Source organism: Musca domestica, unplaced genomic scaffold, assembly GCF_030504385.1.
Source record: "Musca domestica strain aabys unplaced genomic scaffold, Musca_domestica.polishedcontigs.V.1.1 32, whole genome shotgun sequence".
Classification (NCBI taxonomy): domain Eukaryota; kingdom Metazoa; phylum Arthropoda; class Insecta; order Diptera; family Muscidae; genus Musca; species Musca domestica.
This window is the reverse complement of record NW_026712311.1, coordinates 6063335-6081322: the sequence shown is the minus strand read 5'-3', so window position 1 is coordinate 6081322 and position 17988 is coordinate 6063335. Positions and strand designations below refer to the sequence as shown.

The 17988-nt window shown below is 35.0% G+C and overlaps 1 protein-coding gene across 2 annotated transcripts in view; it reads left to right on the top strand.

The window, feature by feature from the left end:
* The window catches only part of LOC101891665 (transcription factor HNF-4 homolog), a 77424-nt gene extending 60528 nt beyond the window's left edge, over window positions 1-16896 (top strand). The window contains exons 2-6 of one of the 2 annotated variants that reach the window (XM_059125137.1): window positions 12240-12585; window positions 12651-13147; window positions 13218-13355; window positions 15251-15487; window positions 15556-16896. In XM_059125137.1, the coding sequence (XP_058981120.1) occupies window positions 12240-12585; window positions 12651-13147; window positions 13218-13355; window positions 15251-15487; window positions 15556-16451 (2114 nt within the window). In that variant the 3' untranslated portion in view covers window positions 16452-16896. The remainder of the gene's footprint in view (window positions 1-12239; window positions 12586-12650; window positions 13148-13217; window positions 13356-15250; window positions 15488-15555) is intronic. The other variant, XM_059125136.1, reaches the window with a different exon arrangement.
* The last annotated feature ends 1092 nt before the right edge of the window (window positions 16897-17988 follow it).

Sequence of the window (17988 nt, the reverse complement as noted above, 5' to 3'; positions counted from 1 at the left end):
TTGCGTATTGAATGTTCGTAATGAGTACTACAGCCTACGTCAAAAAATGAGTAGATCCACATCTTCGTATAGCCTCCATATAACGATACCTCCCGATATTCGGTATTTTGATGATTTTGGCGACATTATTAACGGGAATTAATTACATTTTCGTACTTGAAGTTCGGAATCGCTATTACAGCCTTTGACAAAAAATTGCGAAGTTGTGCAGGTCTTCGTCTTCGTAAAGCCCGATTTGTGGTATATTGATGATTTTACTCACTGGAATTATTTCAATTTTCATATTTGATGTTCGGAAACTATACTTCAGGCTATGACAAAAAATTACTTATGCAGGCTTTTATGAATTTTTTAATGTTTCACATCCCTTCAAAGTAGTGGAGAGTATTAAAAGTTCGGCCCGGCCGAACTTACGCGCTTTTTTACTTGTTTAACCTTTAATAGTTTGCGGGGAAGAAGACCGATATTGTCCTAAAACTGTTAGAAATATTGGAATGCTCGAAGTTTGAAAAAACTTGGCGAATTATTGAACTATTTATGGTAGGTGTGATTATTCAAAATTTTGGCCTTTAGTATATGACCCTTGACCCTTAGGATTTTGACCCTTAATATATGATATTATTTAAAATATGGACTCTGTGTGTAGTCTATTTTTGTACTTAGCCTTACTTGACTTTATAAAATCGGTCTGGGTCGAAGAGGAATTTTTTTGTTGCTATTTATTACATTAATAAAATTTTTAAAGTTTCAACAGTTTGTGAGATATATACCAGAAGAAATATCCCAATATTGCCCATTTAGGAGCTCACCAAGTTTGGATCGAATCGGAAATCGATACCATAAAGGAGTGAGCCGTATATTCCGGCATTAACTTAGAATTTTATTTCTTTGCGGAGTGAATTTTTGCAGGTCTTTTGCTGACCTAACTTTCGTCCGTCTATCCGTGTGTCTCTATTCTATCTATCTATCTATCTATCACGATACAACCCACATTATTTGACGTAGAGCTTAAAAATTTGGCAGAACAATTTGTATGTGTCTAATTTGGTTGGTATTGAAAATGAGTTATATTGGTCCAAGTTTAGTAGCTATATAACGGTACCTGCGGATATTCAGTATTTTGATGATTGTTGCCACATTTTTTCACGGATTTGTCTAAGAATTGGTATTTGTAGTTTGCAATGGATTCTAACTCCGGTGGCGAAATATTGTAATTAAAGGTCCACGTTTTGTATAGGTCCCATATAACGATACCCACCGATATTCATCATGCAGTTCATAATGTGTTTTAGCCCGGTGCACTATGGGTTTTTTTACGTTTATTTTGGCATAAACTCTAATTTCAAAGCTATGGAATTGAAATTTGGTTTGTATGCATTTTTTATGCTTCCAAGATGACCTACCAATTTTCATATGATTTGGGGCACTATTTCATATAGCTGCTATATAGCCGATCTGGCCGATTTGACCCAACTTTTTTGTTTATAAAGGTATTGAAGTGAAATTTGGTTTGTATTAATTTTTTATACCCCAAAGAGGACTTACGAATTTTCATATGATTTGGGGCACTATTTCATATAGCTGCTATATAGCCGATTTGGCCGATTTGACCCAACTTTTTTGTTTATGAAGCTATTGAAGTGAAATTTGGTTTGTATTCATTTTTTATGCCCCCAAGATGACCTACGAATTTTCATATGATTTGGGGAACTATTTCATATAGCTGCTATATAGCCGATTTGACCCAACTTTTTTGTTTATGAAGCTATTGAAATGAAATTTGGTTTGTATTCATTTTTTAAGCCCCCCCAAGATGACTTACGAATTTTCATATGATTTGGGGCACTATTTCATGTAGCTGCTATATAGCCGATCAGGCCGATCGGCTATGTTGATTTGGAGAAACATACTGCTCATTCATTACAATAATTATACTTTTGCTAAGCCATTTTGAATGTTTAGTTTTAAATCGCTCTAGTTTACGGATGCACTTTGGCAAATGCTTTTTTATATAATTAACAAAATTTTTAATTTGTTTTGATATCAAACGCATTTGGTCTTCATTTAAAGTGATATTATTGATATTCTGTACCACATATTTTACTAGTGCATCTTCTGAGCGATTGTTGCTGCTCCAAATTTCAATAAGCGCTGCATGGGCAAACACGTGTTTATCTGCAAAACACGTGTTGGCACAAAATAGAACAAAAAAGGCTAGTTACTCATTAATTAACACATTTTTGTTAATTACTTGGCATTTATACCTTTTTGCAATGCTTTGCCATTCACAAGTTACACTCCACGGAACACAACTACAATTTATAGATTTTATATAAAGCTATACATAAACGAAACATTTCACAGTATTACAACAACAGACAATTATGACAAAAAAGGCACCTCGTCTTAATTTTACATACCTGCACTGACGTTTTCCAAAATTACACATTTTATTTTTTTTCAATTTTGTCAAATCAGAAGCACTTGAACTTAGCTGATCTTTACCGCCAGTTGTACCAAAACAAAGTGACTTTCAAACAGCTGACTTTAAAAGCTCGCCAGCAAAAAAGGGTTGCCACCCGTATTGATATTAAACATTTTTTTTTCTAATATGGGTATATACATTTAGGAAATCAGTTAAATTTCAAAATATGAAACCAAAAAAAAAAATGACTTTATGCCAAAAAATCATGCTTTTTACCCATAGTGCGGTGGTAGAACATTGTATATTTAGTTCCACGTTTTCCTATAACGCACATATAACTGTACGCATCGATATTCGGTATTTTGATACTCCTAGTAACATTTACCCACATAATAGTTTAAAATTTGGTATTTTAGAAAATTTGGCAAATGGCAATCCTTAAAGTATAAAATTGTCTATAGAGGTTCCCGCCTCAACCAATTTATGTTTTTTTTTTTGAAAAGTTTAACAGCATTATTCATACGGTCTTACTGGTATTTGTATTTTAAAGTGGAACACGTTTGAATTCAGATACTTTCATGTAAAAATTTGTCCTTTACCCAATGGTGAAGGATTTTGTTGTTAGTCAAAATCTCCATTCCTTTTGGGGGTAAAAGGATGAAATATTCCAGATCAAATTTTATGACAAGTCTCTGAACACACGAAATTTATTTCATTTTTTGTTTTTTTTTTTTTTTTTCGACAAATTTAGCACCTTTTCCGAATTGGAACCAAATTTTCTTATGATTTCAATGTCGTATAACCTACCTGGTTTGTTGAAAATTCCAAGAAGATTTAATATTAATTCCCAAAGAATTTTTAATTCAAAGGTGAGGTCATGTTATTAGAATAACCCGGAATATGGAGGTTTATGGAGCATTTTCAAGCTTAATTTGCAATGTCAAACTCTTAATTTTAATTTTGTAGGCCTGGCGAATTTTAATAATTACCCAAACTAAAGACCTCTCTTTTGAACTTAGCTGAGGCATATAAAAAGGTCAAGACATTGAAAATAATTTGAGAATAAGTTAGGCCTACGAAGTAATTACAAATATGAAATAACCCTTAAAAAGGGGCAAAGATGTGATGGGCCAACAAATGTCAATTTATGTTCCGCTTACACCCAAAAAATCTATGATTGTTTATTTATGAGGAAGAAAATTGAAAAATATTTTCTAGTGAATATAGGAAATAGAAAATTCGAACAAAAAACTGCCATAATTTCCTACCTGATTAAAAAAAAGAAAACTAAAAACAATTGTATTATTTTTCCATGCACCACCAATCCGAGACGTAAATAGCCATTAAAATTTTGTTCTACCTTGCAATTAGCTATCAGCAAACCCTTTTGTTTTATTGTGCGGCTGTCCATTTCATTTCAATTTTTTTCCTCTGTTTTTTTTTTTATTTTTTTGCTAGATTTTATATATAAACTTGGAATAAGTTTGTTGTCGTTGTTGTATTATTAGAAGCTTGACTTGATAGCTCATTGCTTGCTTCTCCCCACTGTCCCTTTCTTCCTCCTTATGGCTATTGGGCTTTTCATTTATATTTATTATATACATTTGCTTTTTTTTACTTTTTTTACTACGAATTTGATCTTTGACACGCATATTTTAGCGACGTTTTTATTGTATTCTATTCTGTTTCGGTGTGTGTGTGTGTAAGTGGATTCATGTATATGGGCGATGTTTTTAAGTAAAATGTTTTATTGTGTTTTTATTTGTTGTTGTTGCTTTGTTTTGTTTTATATTATTTGTTTTTATTGTCTATCAAGTGATTCTCTTTTTTTATTTTTTTTTTAATTTTTTTTTGTGTTCGTTCTTTATAGAACAACACCTAATCGATTGACTCACCTTCTTTCTTCTGATTAGTGAGGATCATTAGAACACCACACAAGAGGCCAGAGTAGTCAAAAACGCCACGATCGTTCGATCCAATCGATACGACAATTTTCCCAATCAATTCGTGTGTATTTACATTTGAACGTGTGTAAATGAGGCAAACATTAGCTTTATATACATATATCTGTATATACATATGTCTTATATATAAAATAATGACAACATTATAAATTTATTTTCGTTTTTTTTGTGTTTGGTTTGCTATTCTTGTCCAAGACATATTCTGACAAAGCAACAAAAGCTCGAACACCAAAAAGTTTATTGCCAATGATAACAGCTGATAAGCAGGCAATCTAGCCCAGCTAGGAAAGCAACTTAACAGTTATATGTTTATATGTATGTAATCACTTATTTGTTTTTTTTTTTTTGTTTTTTTTTTTTTTTTTTTTTTTTTTGATTCGAACAAACCATAAAACGTGAAACAATCGTGCATTTGTGCGTTCTTTATAAATCAAACAAAAATTAGTGGATATTTTTCACATCTACAGGAAGGTAAATTTTTGATATTATGGCAGGACAGTGATCCAAAATATGCAAAAAGGTTAGATTTAAAGAAACTTACTTTAAAAAGTAATGGAAAATTAAAATGTTTTGGAAAATCAAAATCTATATGGGGGTTTTGATCTGAAGACCGAATACCATCAAATCCACTTGAAATTTTCCACAATCCCGATCGGCTATTGGACAATGTAAATATAAGAATATTAACAACAAAATAAAAAAAATTTGTCCAGAATATTTTTGTATGCCCTTCACCATTCTATGGAGGGAATATCAACTTTGCCATTCCGTTTGTAACTCCTCGAAATATTCATAATAGACCCCACAAAGTATATATATTCTGGATCAGCGTATAATGTCCGTAAGTCTGTTCGTCTGTCTATCTGTTGTAATTGCGCTCGATCTCTCGAACGAATTGAAATGGAAGCCTAAAATTTTGCACACATGCATAGTTTACCAGTAGGCAGGCTAAGTTCGTAAATGAGCCATGTTGGTCCATGTTTTCGTATAGCTCCCATATAACGGTACCTTCCGATATTCGATATTTTGACGATTTTAGGGACATTATTCAACGGAGATGTTTCAAATTTTGTATGTGAAGTTCGTAATGGGTGCTACAGCCTATGACAAAAATTTGTGTATGCAGGTTCACGTCTTCGTATAGCCTTCATATAGCGGTGCCTCCCAATATTCCGCATTTTGATGAATTTAGCGACATTATTCGCCGGATTTTTTTCATTTTTCGTTTTTGTAAAAGTGGCCTATTCAGATCCACGTCTTCGTGTAGACCACAATATAACGGCTATTCGGTATTTTTTTAAGATTCTAACAGAATTTTTAACGGATTTTATTTTTTTTTTTTAAATTTTCAAATTCTTTTCAAATGGTGAAGGGTAAAAGTTGGTCCCGGCCGAACTTTCTGCCTTTTATTTGTATATTTTTAAAATAATATAAAATATTTGGTTCTTCGAGCAGGAAAAGCTACACGAAACTCTGTACTATGGGAAGGTTCTTCACCTTGATTTTACATATTTTCACAACTTATTCTATGTGGTCCTTTGAGCACAAATGTAATAAATATGGCCTTTAGAAGTATATGTCAGCAAACTTATTTTTTAATCCAGAATAGGATTTTATTGTACTAGACTTGAGAATCAGTCAGTAAAATTGACATTGACAGGTATTGACACTTTTTGGCCAAAACCAAATTTTAGGTTACATTTATGCATCAAATCGATAAAAGGCCAAAAAATTGATAAAAAAATTAGAACATTTTGGTGTTTTTTTTTTTTTTTGAAACATTGATGTTAATTAAAAAATATTTGGTCCTTCGAACCCATATAAAGCAAGTGAAAATTTGATATATTTTAGAAATATATATTTTCAAAATCATACATTTTTATTAAAATGTAAGAGATTCAGGGTGGTGGGTTTGAAGATATTTTTTTTGGTCCTTGGGCTCCATATAAAGAAAGTGGCGAATATCATTAAAAATTAAGCGCTAAACCAACGGCGAAACTCATCGCATATTTGTTGATGAGGATGGACTTCGCTAGATTTCAGTTTTCAATGCTCCTTAGGTCATTATAATCTTAACTCAAATAAGAAAATTGTTAAATATCCATCAACAAATGACCTTCGCCTAAAATAAATAATCATTTATATGCAAATAAAATTTTTAATTTTTTCGGAATCGAATTCGGATGTTCCAGATCTTCCATTTTACCGTCGCTCACACATTTTTATACCCTACAACACAAGGTGTTCAGGGTAGTATGTATTTTCGCATTTGTTTGTAACAGTCAAAAGGAAACGAGATAGACCTAATGGCCCTCTTGATGATCTGCATAGAATCACATTCTGAGTCTATTTATGCATACCCATCATGTTGAAATTGGAGTCAATCGGTCAAAATTTAGATATAGCTTCCATTTATATCTTCGTCCGATTTGCCTTTTTTGGTACACCAAACGTGTAATATCAGCTCAAATAGTATTGAATTTTTCACATACGATAAAATTAGGCCTGAAAATAAGTATATAATACCTTCGCCAAATTTTACCAAGATCGGTTCAGATTTAGATGTAGCTCCCACATATATCGTCGTCCGATTTGCCTTTTATTGTGCACCAAACGTGTAATATTAGCCCAAATGGGATGGAATGTGGCACTTACGTCCAAATTGGGTCCAGAAAGAAGTATGTGAAATTTGGTGAAAATCGGTCCAGATATAGCTATAGCTTCCATATATATTTTTCATCCGATTTGTTATAATTGTTCCCCACAGCCGAAATATGCACTCCGTAATAACGATATTCAGGGAAATACAGAAGCAAATACAGCTCAGAAATATCTTAACCAAATTTTGTCGAGAACGATTCAGATTTGAATGTAGTTCCCATATATCCGATTTCAAGTTAATTGTCCGATTTCAAGTTAATTGTCCTTTAAACTTTTAATTATTTTTAATTAAAATGTAATTAATTATCCCATAAAAACTTTTAATTGTTATGTGAAACTCTACTAAACATGCAAAGTGATGTAGGGTATCACAAAGTCGGCCCCGCCCGACATTAAGACTTCTTTTACTGTTAAAAAAAATCATGTCTAAATGTACGAATATGTGGACCTGGATGATCTTGGAGACCAATGTTCAGAATCTAAGATGTATCTGTGCTTTGGTACACACCTCCTTTCCAAACAAGGGGGCTTGTTATCCATTGGTTCTACCCACTAGACGTTTTGGATACTCAGCATGTGGATATTTATAAATAAGTTTCGCTCATTTTTATGGCACCCAAGGTATTGCAAATGATTTGTGGGCAAATATTTCTGGGCAAATGTTTATCTTCGAAACATGCTTTAGCATTTTCCTTTTTATTTTTGAAAACAAAACAAAATAAAAAATAAAAAACAAAAATAAAACTAAAAATAGCTAACAATTTTCATGCGTAGCACACACAATTAGCGATTTGAGATTTGCTTGGCTGCTGTTTTGGTTGGTTGACAAAATTCTTCTGTTTACGCAAAAGACGAAATTTTCTTAGGAAAAAAAACAACAATCATCTGTTCGTTCAGATCAGTTGTTGTTGTTGGCTGAAAAGTCCCAACCACAAGATCAGTGAAACAGAAATCATGACATTCTCATCGACTACATTGAAAATCCACCTAATAATAAACGCGACTTGTCAACACCATCAATAAATTGAATAATTCGAGCAGACGACCCAACCACAAGCAACTGTCTCACAGCAATATTTTGCTGGTCGCTGACTAAACGCCAGCAACCAACCATCTTTTTTTCGTTTTCATTTTTTTTTGCAGGTTCGTCTCGATCACAGACGACAATGAAATTCTCAATCAACTATGATTTTAGTTGAACTTTGAAATGTGACGCAGCTCAATACTCATAGGGAAATATAAGTTCAAAGTCCAGTTACGCCGCAGTCATAAAGCAAAAAATAAAAGAAGAGGGCCAAAAGACAAAAACCAGAGACGAACTAATGTCTTCGTTTTCCATTGAGCTGTTCAGAAGATAGCTGAAGCAGATAAAGCCTGTTATTTTGTTTGTTATCAATTACACCTGAGCCAGTGCTCTTGTTAAAAATTCGATAAGCGTGTAGACGACCCCAAGTGAAAGAAACATCTTCCGAAGGGGTGGTGTGGGGGCTCGTTCGGCTGATAGTTTATGTGGCCGGCATTGTTGTTGTTTTTGTGGCTGGTGTCAACAACTTTCTAGGCTGGTTTAGCATATCGCCTATCCGCTGCTCTGTTTGTTTGTTTGGTTGGCTGGCAGTTAGCGTCGTATCAGGCCGCGGCAGCAGTTTTGCTGCTACTGCTGCTGCCGCTGCCAACTTTGACTTTTTAACTCAGTAATGCTGACTAGTCAAAAAATAATATTTTTGATTTTTTCATGTTTTTAACAGCTAAATATAAGATCTTTGTTGTTGTCGTTGTTGTTCTATTTACTCACCTGCTAGTCATAGCTGTGGCAAAGAAATGCCGTCTAAAATGGCAAGACTTGGCGTTTATGTAATGCCAATTGTGGAGAGTGTTAACGATGATGATGAGCCAGATAAGTATTGAAAATCTGCTAGCTGGCTAGCTATCCACAACAACTTGTTTGCAATTAAATGAGCGCTCATTTTGTTTGCTTGCCGTATTACCATTTTGCATAAACTACGAGAGCCAGCCCCGCAAAAGGTTCAACTAAAAAAGGCTAATTGCCATCGAAACGATGTCTAATTGCATCGCACGTTAAATGCATTTCAAGTAACTTTTTTATGAATTGAGAAAAATAAAATTAAAAATCAATCAGTTCTAATTGCTTAGCTATTTATGGAGGAAATGCATTTGTAATTGATGGGTGGTAGAAATACTGGTTCCGTTGCGGAAAATTTTGGCGCCCAAGCAAAGGGTATTTTAATCATAACACAAATATTTTCAAATAGAAAAGAGAGGCTTGAATAAGAATGAAGTACCATAAAGACGATCTTATATCGGATAAAAAATTCTTTCTTCCGAACAAAAAGGTCTTTATAAAAAGGGAGGAATAGTTCAGAGAGGATCTGAAAAGAAATTTTTTATAGAAGGGAGTTGTACAATGGAATTTCCATAGATCATATTCTTGTCCTGCTGGAGCTTACATATTTTACCCGATTTTATTTTTTGCCAATAACTTCAAAGCTCTCATTGGCAATACTTTATTTGTAAAAAAAAAAATAATAAGAAAACAATTCGAAACTCCCATCCCTGACATTGTCAGCCATGGTCTCGTGTATGTAAATGTATGTTGTTTCTTTGCAGTTATCTCTCATTCTCTTTGACTATTAATAAAAAAGCTTTCAATGAAGAACAAACAACGGCAAACAGGCAATACAAGTCGGAATGGGAAGGAGTGACGGCACAGTGTTTTGCTGGGACAGGAAAAACAACTTAGGAACTTTGTCACTACACAAGTTATAAACTATAGAGAAGATGACTTCAGATGATATCTGATATAGAGTAGATGACATCACAAGTCATAGGTGACATACAAGTCATCTACCCTAGGGTATACAGCAGGGTGAGATAAGAAAACTTCAAAAAAGTCGAACGTAATAATTTTTACTTTTTTTTAAATGTTATTGAATTAAAGCAAAAAATGTCGCAAATAGCATCAAATTTTTGAAAAACTTTAGATTTGTTGGAATTGGTCACCTTTGGCACGAATTAGGGCCTTCACACGGCCAATGAAACCGTCACACGCTGCCCGAATGTTGTTTGCGGTATTTTGAACCATTCCCGGCGAAGCGCTTGATCGACAATTTGGTATTTTTTAGTACCAACCTTGGTTTCCAAAATACTCTTTTAGTGGCTGGAAATAAAGCGAAAAACCTCATTTGAGTGCGATGGTGCTGAGTCCTGTTGGAATGTCCTAGGTCTGCGACCAAAATGTTTGCATTCCCAAGGCTTTAATATACCCTCCAGAATATTCGGCATTTATTCTGATGCCACGGTCAATTAATACGAGCGGAGAGCGACCAACCAAACCTTGCTTTACAAAATACTCCAGCCACAATAGTCCAACGGATTGGTATCCAGAGATTTTGGTGGTCATTGTGCGCTGGAAATGAAGCGAGGAACCTCATTTTTTAACCATTCTTGGGTGGTGCGTGTTGAGTGTGATGGTGCTGAGTCCTGTTGGAATGTGCAAGGTCTGCGGCTAAAATGTTTGCCGGCCCAAGGCTTTAATACATCCTGCAGAATATTTTCTCGATAATATTCGGCATTTATTCTGATGCCACGGTCGATTAATACGAGCGGAGAGCGACAATCGGCTGTTATGGCGGCCCACACTATCACCATGGCCGGCGCTTGAGTTCTGGTGGCCAATCGAAGGTGTACATTTTCAGCCGATCTCTTTGGCAAGTAAACACGATCATTTTGATTGTTTACAAACTGCTGCACAACGAATGTTTTCCAATCAGAGAAAACCAAATTCGGCAGTTCACCACTTTCGGCCAAGCGAAGCAACTCTTTAGCTCTTTAGAGTCAAGTTTCTTTCTGTTGCGGTGTAAGTTCTTGCACTTTTTGGAATTTCAATGGCTTTACCCCGAGCTCATATTTCAATATTTGCCGAATGGAATATTGCGATATGTTCAGCTCATGAGCCATTTTTCGACCACTGCGACGCGGGTTTCAATCAAGTCACTTCTTTACTTTTTGAACCATTTTTGCTGTTTTCTTCCGTCCTCTTCCTTGAGATCGGGCTACGCTACCAGTATCACGATGGTGCGAGCCCCAGAAGATTTATTCACATTTAAATGCCGGAGTGATCTAACGATAGCCGCTTGTGGCTTTCCAGCCAAATATAAAGAAATCACGCTTGAATTCCATCACGAATAATATTTTTTCTGGAAAATTCCCACCAAAATGCTTTTGGACGCTTGTAAATAATATAATGAGATGTCATTGGAATAATTTTAACAGCTGTCGGACAAGTGGCTTAGAAATGACAGCAGTCTGAAGTTGATTGCAGTTTTTTCATTTCACCCTGTATAAGTTCGCAAGTCATCTACTACCAAGTAGATGACTTTGCAAGTCTCTACTACCGAGTAGATGACCTCGAAAGACATCTACTATATCGTAGATGACTTCGCAAACCATCTACTACCGTGTAGATTACCTCGCAAGTCATCTACTACAAAGAGTAGATGTCTTGTGAAGTCATCTTCAATAGAGTAGATGTCATCACAAATCATCTACTGTAGAGTAGATGTCATTACAAGTCATCTACTGTAGAGTAGATGATTTCAAATTACCTCAATAGCTGAGCAGATGTCTTCACACGTAGTCTACTCTAAGTAGATGACTTCACATGACATCTACACCACAAGTCATGTACTACCGAATAGATGATTTCACATGACATCTAATTCCGAGTAGATGACTTTGGAATAGACGATTTAATAAATCAACTACTATGGATTAGGTGATAAATATAGGGCTTTATAAGTGATCTGCTCTAGATTCTATTAATTATCTTACCACTGTACTCCTTAGATTGTGAAAAAATTCAAAATACTCTCGCTCTCTCTCTTCCCTCGCTCTCCAATTGAAGATTTTTTGCGAGAATTTAATTGCTATTAATTAACAACAATTTAATATAACAAACTGCAATAGCGAAAAAATATCAGTTACTTCAACAGACATTAATTGGTTTGCATCTCAAAAAATTATACAAGACTTTTAACAACAACAACAACAATAATCACATGAAAACACAAATCCCGACATTACAACGTACAGCCATTAAATCCATGATTTATAGAAATATGATTTGTAAACAGATTCAAAATAATTACTCTTAATTCTCTACTTTATTTTAGATCCTGAGAATCACATGCTACACTCGGAGGCAATATCGGTGGCGGCCAGTACAAATGCTCACAGTCCAGTCAGTCAGGAATTAAGTCCATTGGCAACATTGGGTCACAATAGCAACAGTAATCATAGTAATGCAAATTCACCGGCCAGTACGGGTAGCAACAACAACAGTACATCGTTTGCATCGGGAAACAACAACATCAGCAGTGCAGCCAATTCACAGTCATCCACGGTGTGTGCAATATGCGGAGATCGGGCCACGGGTAAACATTATGGAGCCTCCAGTTGTGATGGCTGCAAGGGCTTCTTTAGACGCAGTGTACGCAAAAATCATCAATACACTTGCAGGTAATTTCGGAATTCAAAATTCTGTTTAAAAAAGATTTTCAATTAAAGTATGCATTTTCTTTTAGATTTTCCCGCAACTGTGTCGTGGACAAGGACAAACGCAACCAATGCCGCTATTGCCGTTTGCGCAAATGCTTTAAGGCTGGCATGAAAAAAGAAGCCGTACAAAATGAACGTGATCGCATTAGCTGTCGTCGCACCTCCAACGATGACCCGGATCCCGGCAATGGCCTGTCGGTTACATCGTTGGTCAAGGCCGAGCTGGAAAGTCGCCAATCGAAAGCTGGTGCTGCCATGGAAACAAATGCCAATGAAGATCTCTCCACAAAACAATTTGCCAGCATCAATGATGTCTGCGAATCAATGAAACAACAGCTACTGACACTAGTCGAATGGGCCAAACACATACCGGCCTTCAATGAACTGCAGCTGGACGATCAGGTGGCCCTGTTGAGGGCACATGCCGGTGAGCATTTACTCTTGGGACTATCACGTAGATCGATGCATTTAAAAGACGTTCTATTGCTGAGCAATAATTGTGTCATCACCAAACATTCACCAGGTAAGGTTGGCAGAGTCGTGGGAGCTAATTGGAATTTATTTTTTTATGATTTCTTTTTTACAAATTTTAGATGCCAGTGTTTCGCCTAATTTGGATATATCACGCATTGGTGCCCGTATAATTGATGAGCTTGTAATGGCCCTAAAAGATGTCAATATAGATGATACGGAATTGGCCTGCATTAAAGCATTGGTGTTTTTTGATCCCAGTAAGTTATTTAAGGCTGCTTTGGATAGGTGGTAGGGAACCTCGAGGAAATGCATTGTCAGTTCTGCGGAAGAGGGTGGCAATATTGTTACCTATTACAGTGTATACGGACCCTTTTGTAGAGTAGTTGCCCTTTTATTATTGTGGCCCTTTACTCATACTATAGCGAACTCCAATTAAAGGGACCGTAACTCCTTGAGTTCAACAGATATTACCATGAGAAAATTAAGTACCATTCTTAGAAAAAATAGGGCCAATTTGCTTATCCGATGTAAAGTTGGTGACGATAGTTGTAATTAACGGTAGAACTAATGGCCATATTTGACACTATTCATAGCAGTCGTAAATAGTACAGGAAATGGTTCATAACTTCATTGATTAAAAAGAATATATGGTTTATTGTCTATATCCGGATTACCTTTTTGGTCATCTCATTTAAAATAAATGGTCCAATTGTATGTCTTCACTGCTGTATATTACATGGCCTAATCTATGTATTTATAGTCTAATTAGATTGTCGCTGTAGTTAAAATGTCTTCTTATATCCTCAGCCATGCGGCTATACCTCTCTCTCTATCATTTGATACGGTCAAAACGTGCCTCATCGAAATAAAGGTTTTAGACCCTAGGTCTCTTTGGACCAAATCCGTTTCAGGACATTTGGAGTCGATCTAGCGATGTCCGTTCGTCTGTCTGTCTGGCTGGTGCGCACGATAACTCTCGAAGGTGCATAAAAACTTGGTACATTGTAATATTATTGTCAATCTTAGATCGAGGTCGGAGATGGGCAATATCGGTCCACTCCTAGTACCTCCCCCACAAAATGACCACATTTTCAAAGAAAATAATTTAATACACATAAAAAAATGATAATCTGATTTGGCTTCAACTTCACAAATCCTAATATTTGCATCAATGCTAGGTCAGGAGCAAAAATGGAAAATATCGGACCACCCCATCAAGTACCTCCTCCACAAAGGGTCAGAATTTTGAATAATTATAACTCTTATAAAATGTGATATAAGTGTCCGATTGTCTTCAAATTACACACATCACAATATTTTTATTAACCCAAGGTGCGGTGTGAAAATAGAATATATCGGAACTCTCCTTCTGGTAACTCCCCCACAAAGAGTCAAAATTTTGAATACTCATGAAGCGAATTTTACAGCCGATTCCATTCAGACTTGGCACATCTCAATGTTTCCATAAACACATGATCTGTTATAAAGTTGGTAGAGATCGGACCATTCCTTCTAGTGCCTCCCCCACAACTGGCGAAAGTTTTGAATAACCAAAACGTTCATATAATCCGAAATAATCATCAGGTTCTCTTCATATTACACACATCACAATATTTTTATTAACCCAAGGTGTGGTGTGAAGATGGAATATATCGGACCACTCCTTCTGGTACCTCCTCCACAAAGGGTCAAAATTCTGAATATTTATTAAGCTCATAGAACGCTAAATTGACATCCGATTCCATTCAGACTTGATAGAAATTAATATTTCCATCAACACAAGATCTGTTATAAAGATGGTAGAGATCGGATCCATGTGTTTTCAAATTTTTGATTTTTATTTAATTTAAAACAAATATTTATAAAATGGGTGTTTTTCCTTCGAGTTCGCCTTCGAATCGTCATATTGAAATCGACCATTAATTAATATTCAACTGTGCTTTCGATGGACCATCACTTATTTTATTTGTCTTCTACGGTTCAATTGTACGGTTCTAATATCCCCTATAATTCTGATATGTTTAAATTTCTTACCTATTTTATAAGTCTTCCACAGTTGAAATGTTAAATTCCTTGAGGTCCATAATAAGTCTCTCTTTTTTCCTATAATTCAAAAGATTTATAATTTACTTTGCCTTTCCTTCTTTTTCAGATGCCCGTGGCCTTAACGAACCCCAACGCATAAAGGCATTGCGCCATCAAATCCTTAATAATTTGGAAGATTATGTCTCCGATCGCCAGTATGAATCGCGGGGACGATTTGGTGAAATTCTACTCATATTACCAGTGCTGCAGTCCATAACCTGGCAAATGATAGAACAAATTCAGTTTGCCAAAATCTTTGGAGTGGCTCACATTGATTCGCTGTTACAGGAAATGTTATTGGGAGGTATGTACAAAATAAAAACACAATTTATTTTGCTTCAAAATTAAACCCATTCTATTTACTTTTTCTAGGAGAATTAACCGACAACAATACTCCACTGACACCACCCAATCTAAACAACTACAGTCCCAGTCATGGTTTGGATGTTAGTCAAGTTACCTCTTCCCTGGATGTGCTATCGTCACCCTCAAGCAGTGATCATTTAAATGATGCCATTTCCACATGCATGGACAATTCATTGGAGGCCCAATTGATGATGGAAAGCAGCTCGGTGAATGGTCATTTTAATTTAATGACTTCATTGATTTCACGTTCCTCCCATCAAATGAATGCAGCAGCCGGGGCAACGGGACCGGCAATGCGTCGCGAAACCAGTTCGCCATTATTAAATGACAGCGATCGCAGCAATGAGGCAGATCTTTCACGGAATGTCAATCAACAATATTTGGATTCATACAATCAAGTTCGATCTGCAATGCAGAACAATTTACAACAAGCCAATTTCCAACATCATCAAGCCAATTCCAATTCACCGCATCATCATCAACAACAACAACCACAGACGCAGAGCCAGCAGCATTCACAACATAATATGGGACCGGGACCCATGCCTACAAACTCGCCACCACTACATCGCAATCATCCCTACCAAAGATCCGATTCTAGCCCATCATCTAACCCCGTTAATACTAACAACAACAGCAGCAATCCCAGTCAGCCACGTAATCCTGCAGAAATGACATTAAATGAATATAATCGGAGTGAGGGCACCCCAGAGGAAATGCTTAGAAGAGCACCACTAAAAATACGCTCCTCCGAAGCCTTATCTGCCCTACCCAGCAATCTTCCTGTGACCAGCAGCAATACCACCACCTCCCTTAACTCCAATTACATTCTAAATCCCATGATTGATGGCAGTGATGCCTATCGCATGACTTTAAAACAGGAACCTGAAACAGGTTACTAAACAGCAGGTGCCTTTTTTCCAAACAACTAGCCTTAGCAGTTCTCTCACAAATGAGGGGACTCCTTTACACATATACATATATACATTATAGGACATAGTCATCAAATTCTTTTGGATTACTTTGGAAGGTTTCTATTCTCTAGGTTTAATTATACAGACTTTTATAAAGGAAAAATTGTTTTTTTTTTAAATTGTTGAAATTTTGTTATATAATATTTTAGTTTAGTTTGGTAATTAGGTTTTATTGCTAAAATACACAAAAACAATTCTTTCCACACCCCTCCCCCATATCATTTTCCTGCGCGCTTTGACTATTCTATTCCTATTTAGCATGAACATTTTGGCATTATAGTCTCTTTATAAATATCACATAGTCTTCCTTTTTTTTTATTGAGCAACTAGTTCTTGTTTTTAGCTATAATAAATAATAGTTTTAAATTTTATTTTTTTTATAAAAATGTTTGAATTTCTACAATTATTGTAAATTGTATTTTTTTTTTTAAATTTAAAAACTTTTTTTAAATATTATTCGTTCAATTAAAGAAAGAAAAATCAAAATTTCGTTGTGTTATTGGTTAAACTTAATTATTTTAACATTACTATTTTTTTATTTTATATATTTTATTTTATAGGGTGTGATGAAATTATTTTGAATTACTTGTATGTACGTTTATGTTTACATAAAAAAATAAAAAATAGCAATATAATTATTGAAGGATCATTAATGGTGTTTGTCTTCTTCCCATGTTTTTTTTTCATATAATAACAAATTGAAAATAATATTAACAATAATTTTTATAGTTATGATGGTAATTATAAAAAGTTTTAAAATCGTTCCGTGAGATAGAATCAGACAATATAAAAAAAAAACATAAATTAAATAAGAGTTAAATTTGCATTAAATTCAAATATATCAAAACTGAGTCTGAATACTAAAATTTACAGTCTGTTTTTGTAAAAAAGTAGTTTTTACCCGAATCGTTCGTGTTCAAACGTATTCGTTTTAATTTGGGTTTTTATAAATATTTTGAAAGCTTTCCTCCATTCCCGAAAAGCTTTGATATATCAGTGCTTCCAAAACTATTGTTTTTTTTAATTTTTTTTTATTTAATTTCATTAGGGGTTGTGCTGGTTGTGGCAATCCCAAGAATTTCAAAATTTATCAAAAAAATTTAAAATAAAATTGAAAAATGTCAAGAAAATATTTGGAGATTACAGTCCTGAAAGATAAACCAACCATGAACTGAAACAGTTCAAGGACATTTTTGTTTGTATTTTTTCGTTACAAAACCCAAAAATAGAAGGGGAAAAGCTTTTTTTGGGCATGTCACTGACAAAAAAAAAAAAAAAACCTGCACTACAAAAACCCAAACTTTATATTTTTTTTTCGCCAAATTTCCAAACGAAAGGAAAAATACTGTTAAAAAACAGGCTGTGTCTGGTTACTCTAAAAATTGTAACAATTGTTTGCAAATTGTTACTGGAGATCAACCGTTACAAATTTCTTGCAATCACTTGCTTCTCTTCTTCTTCTCCC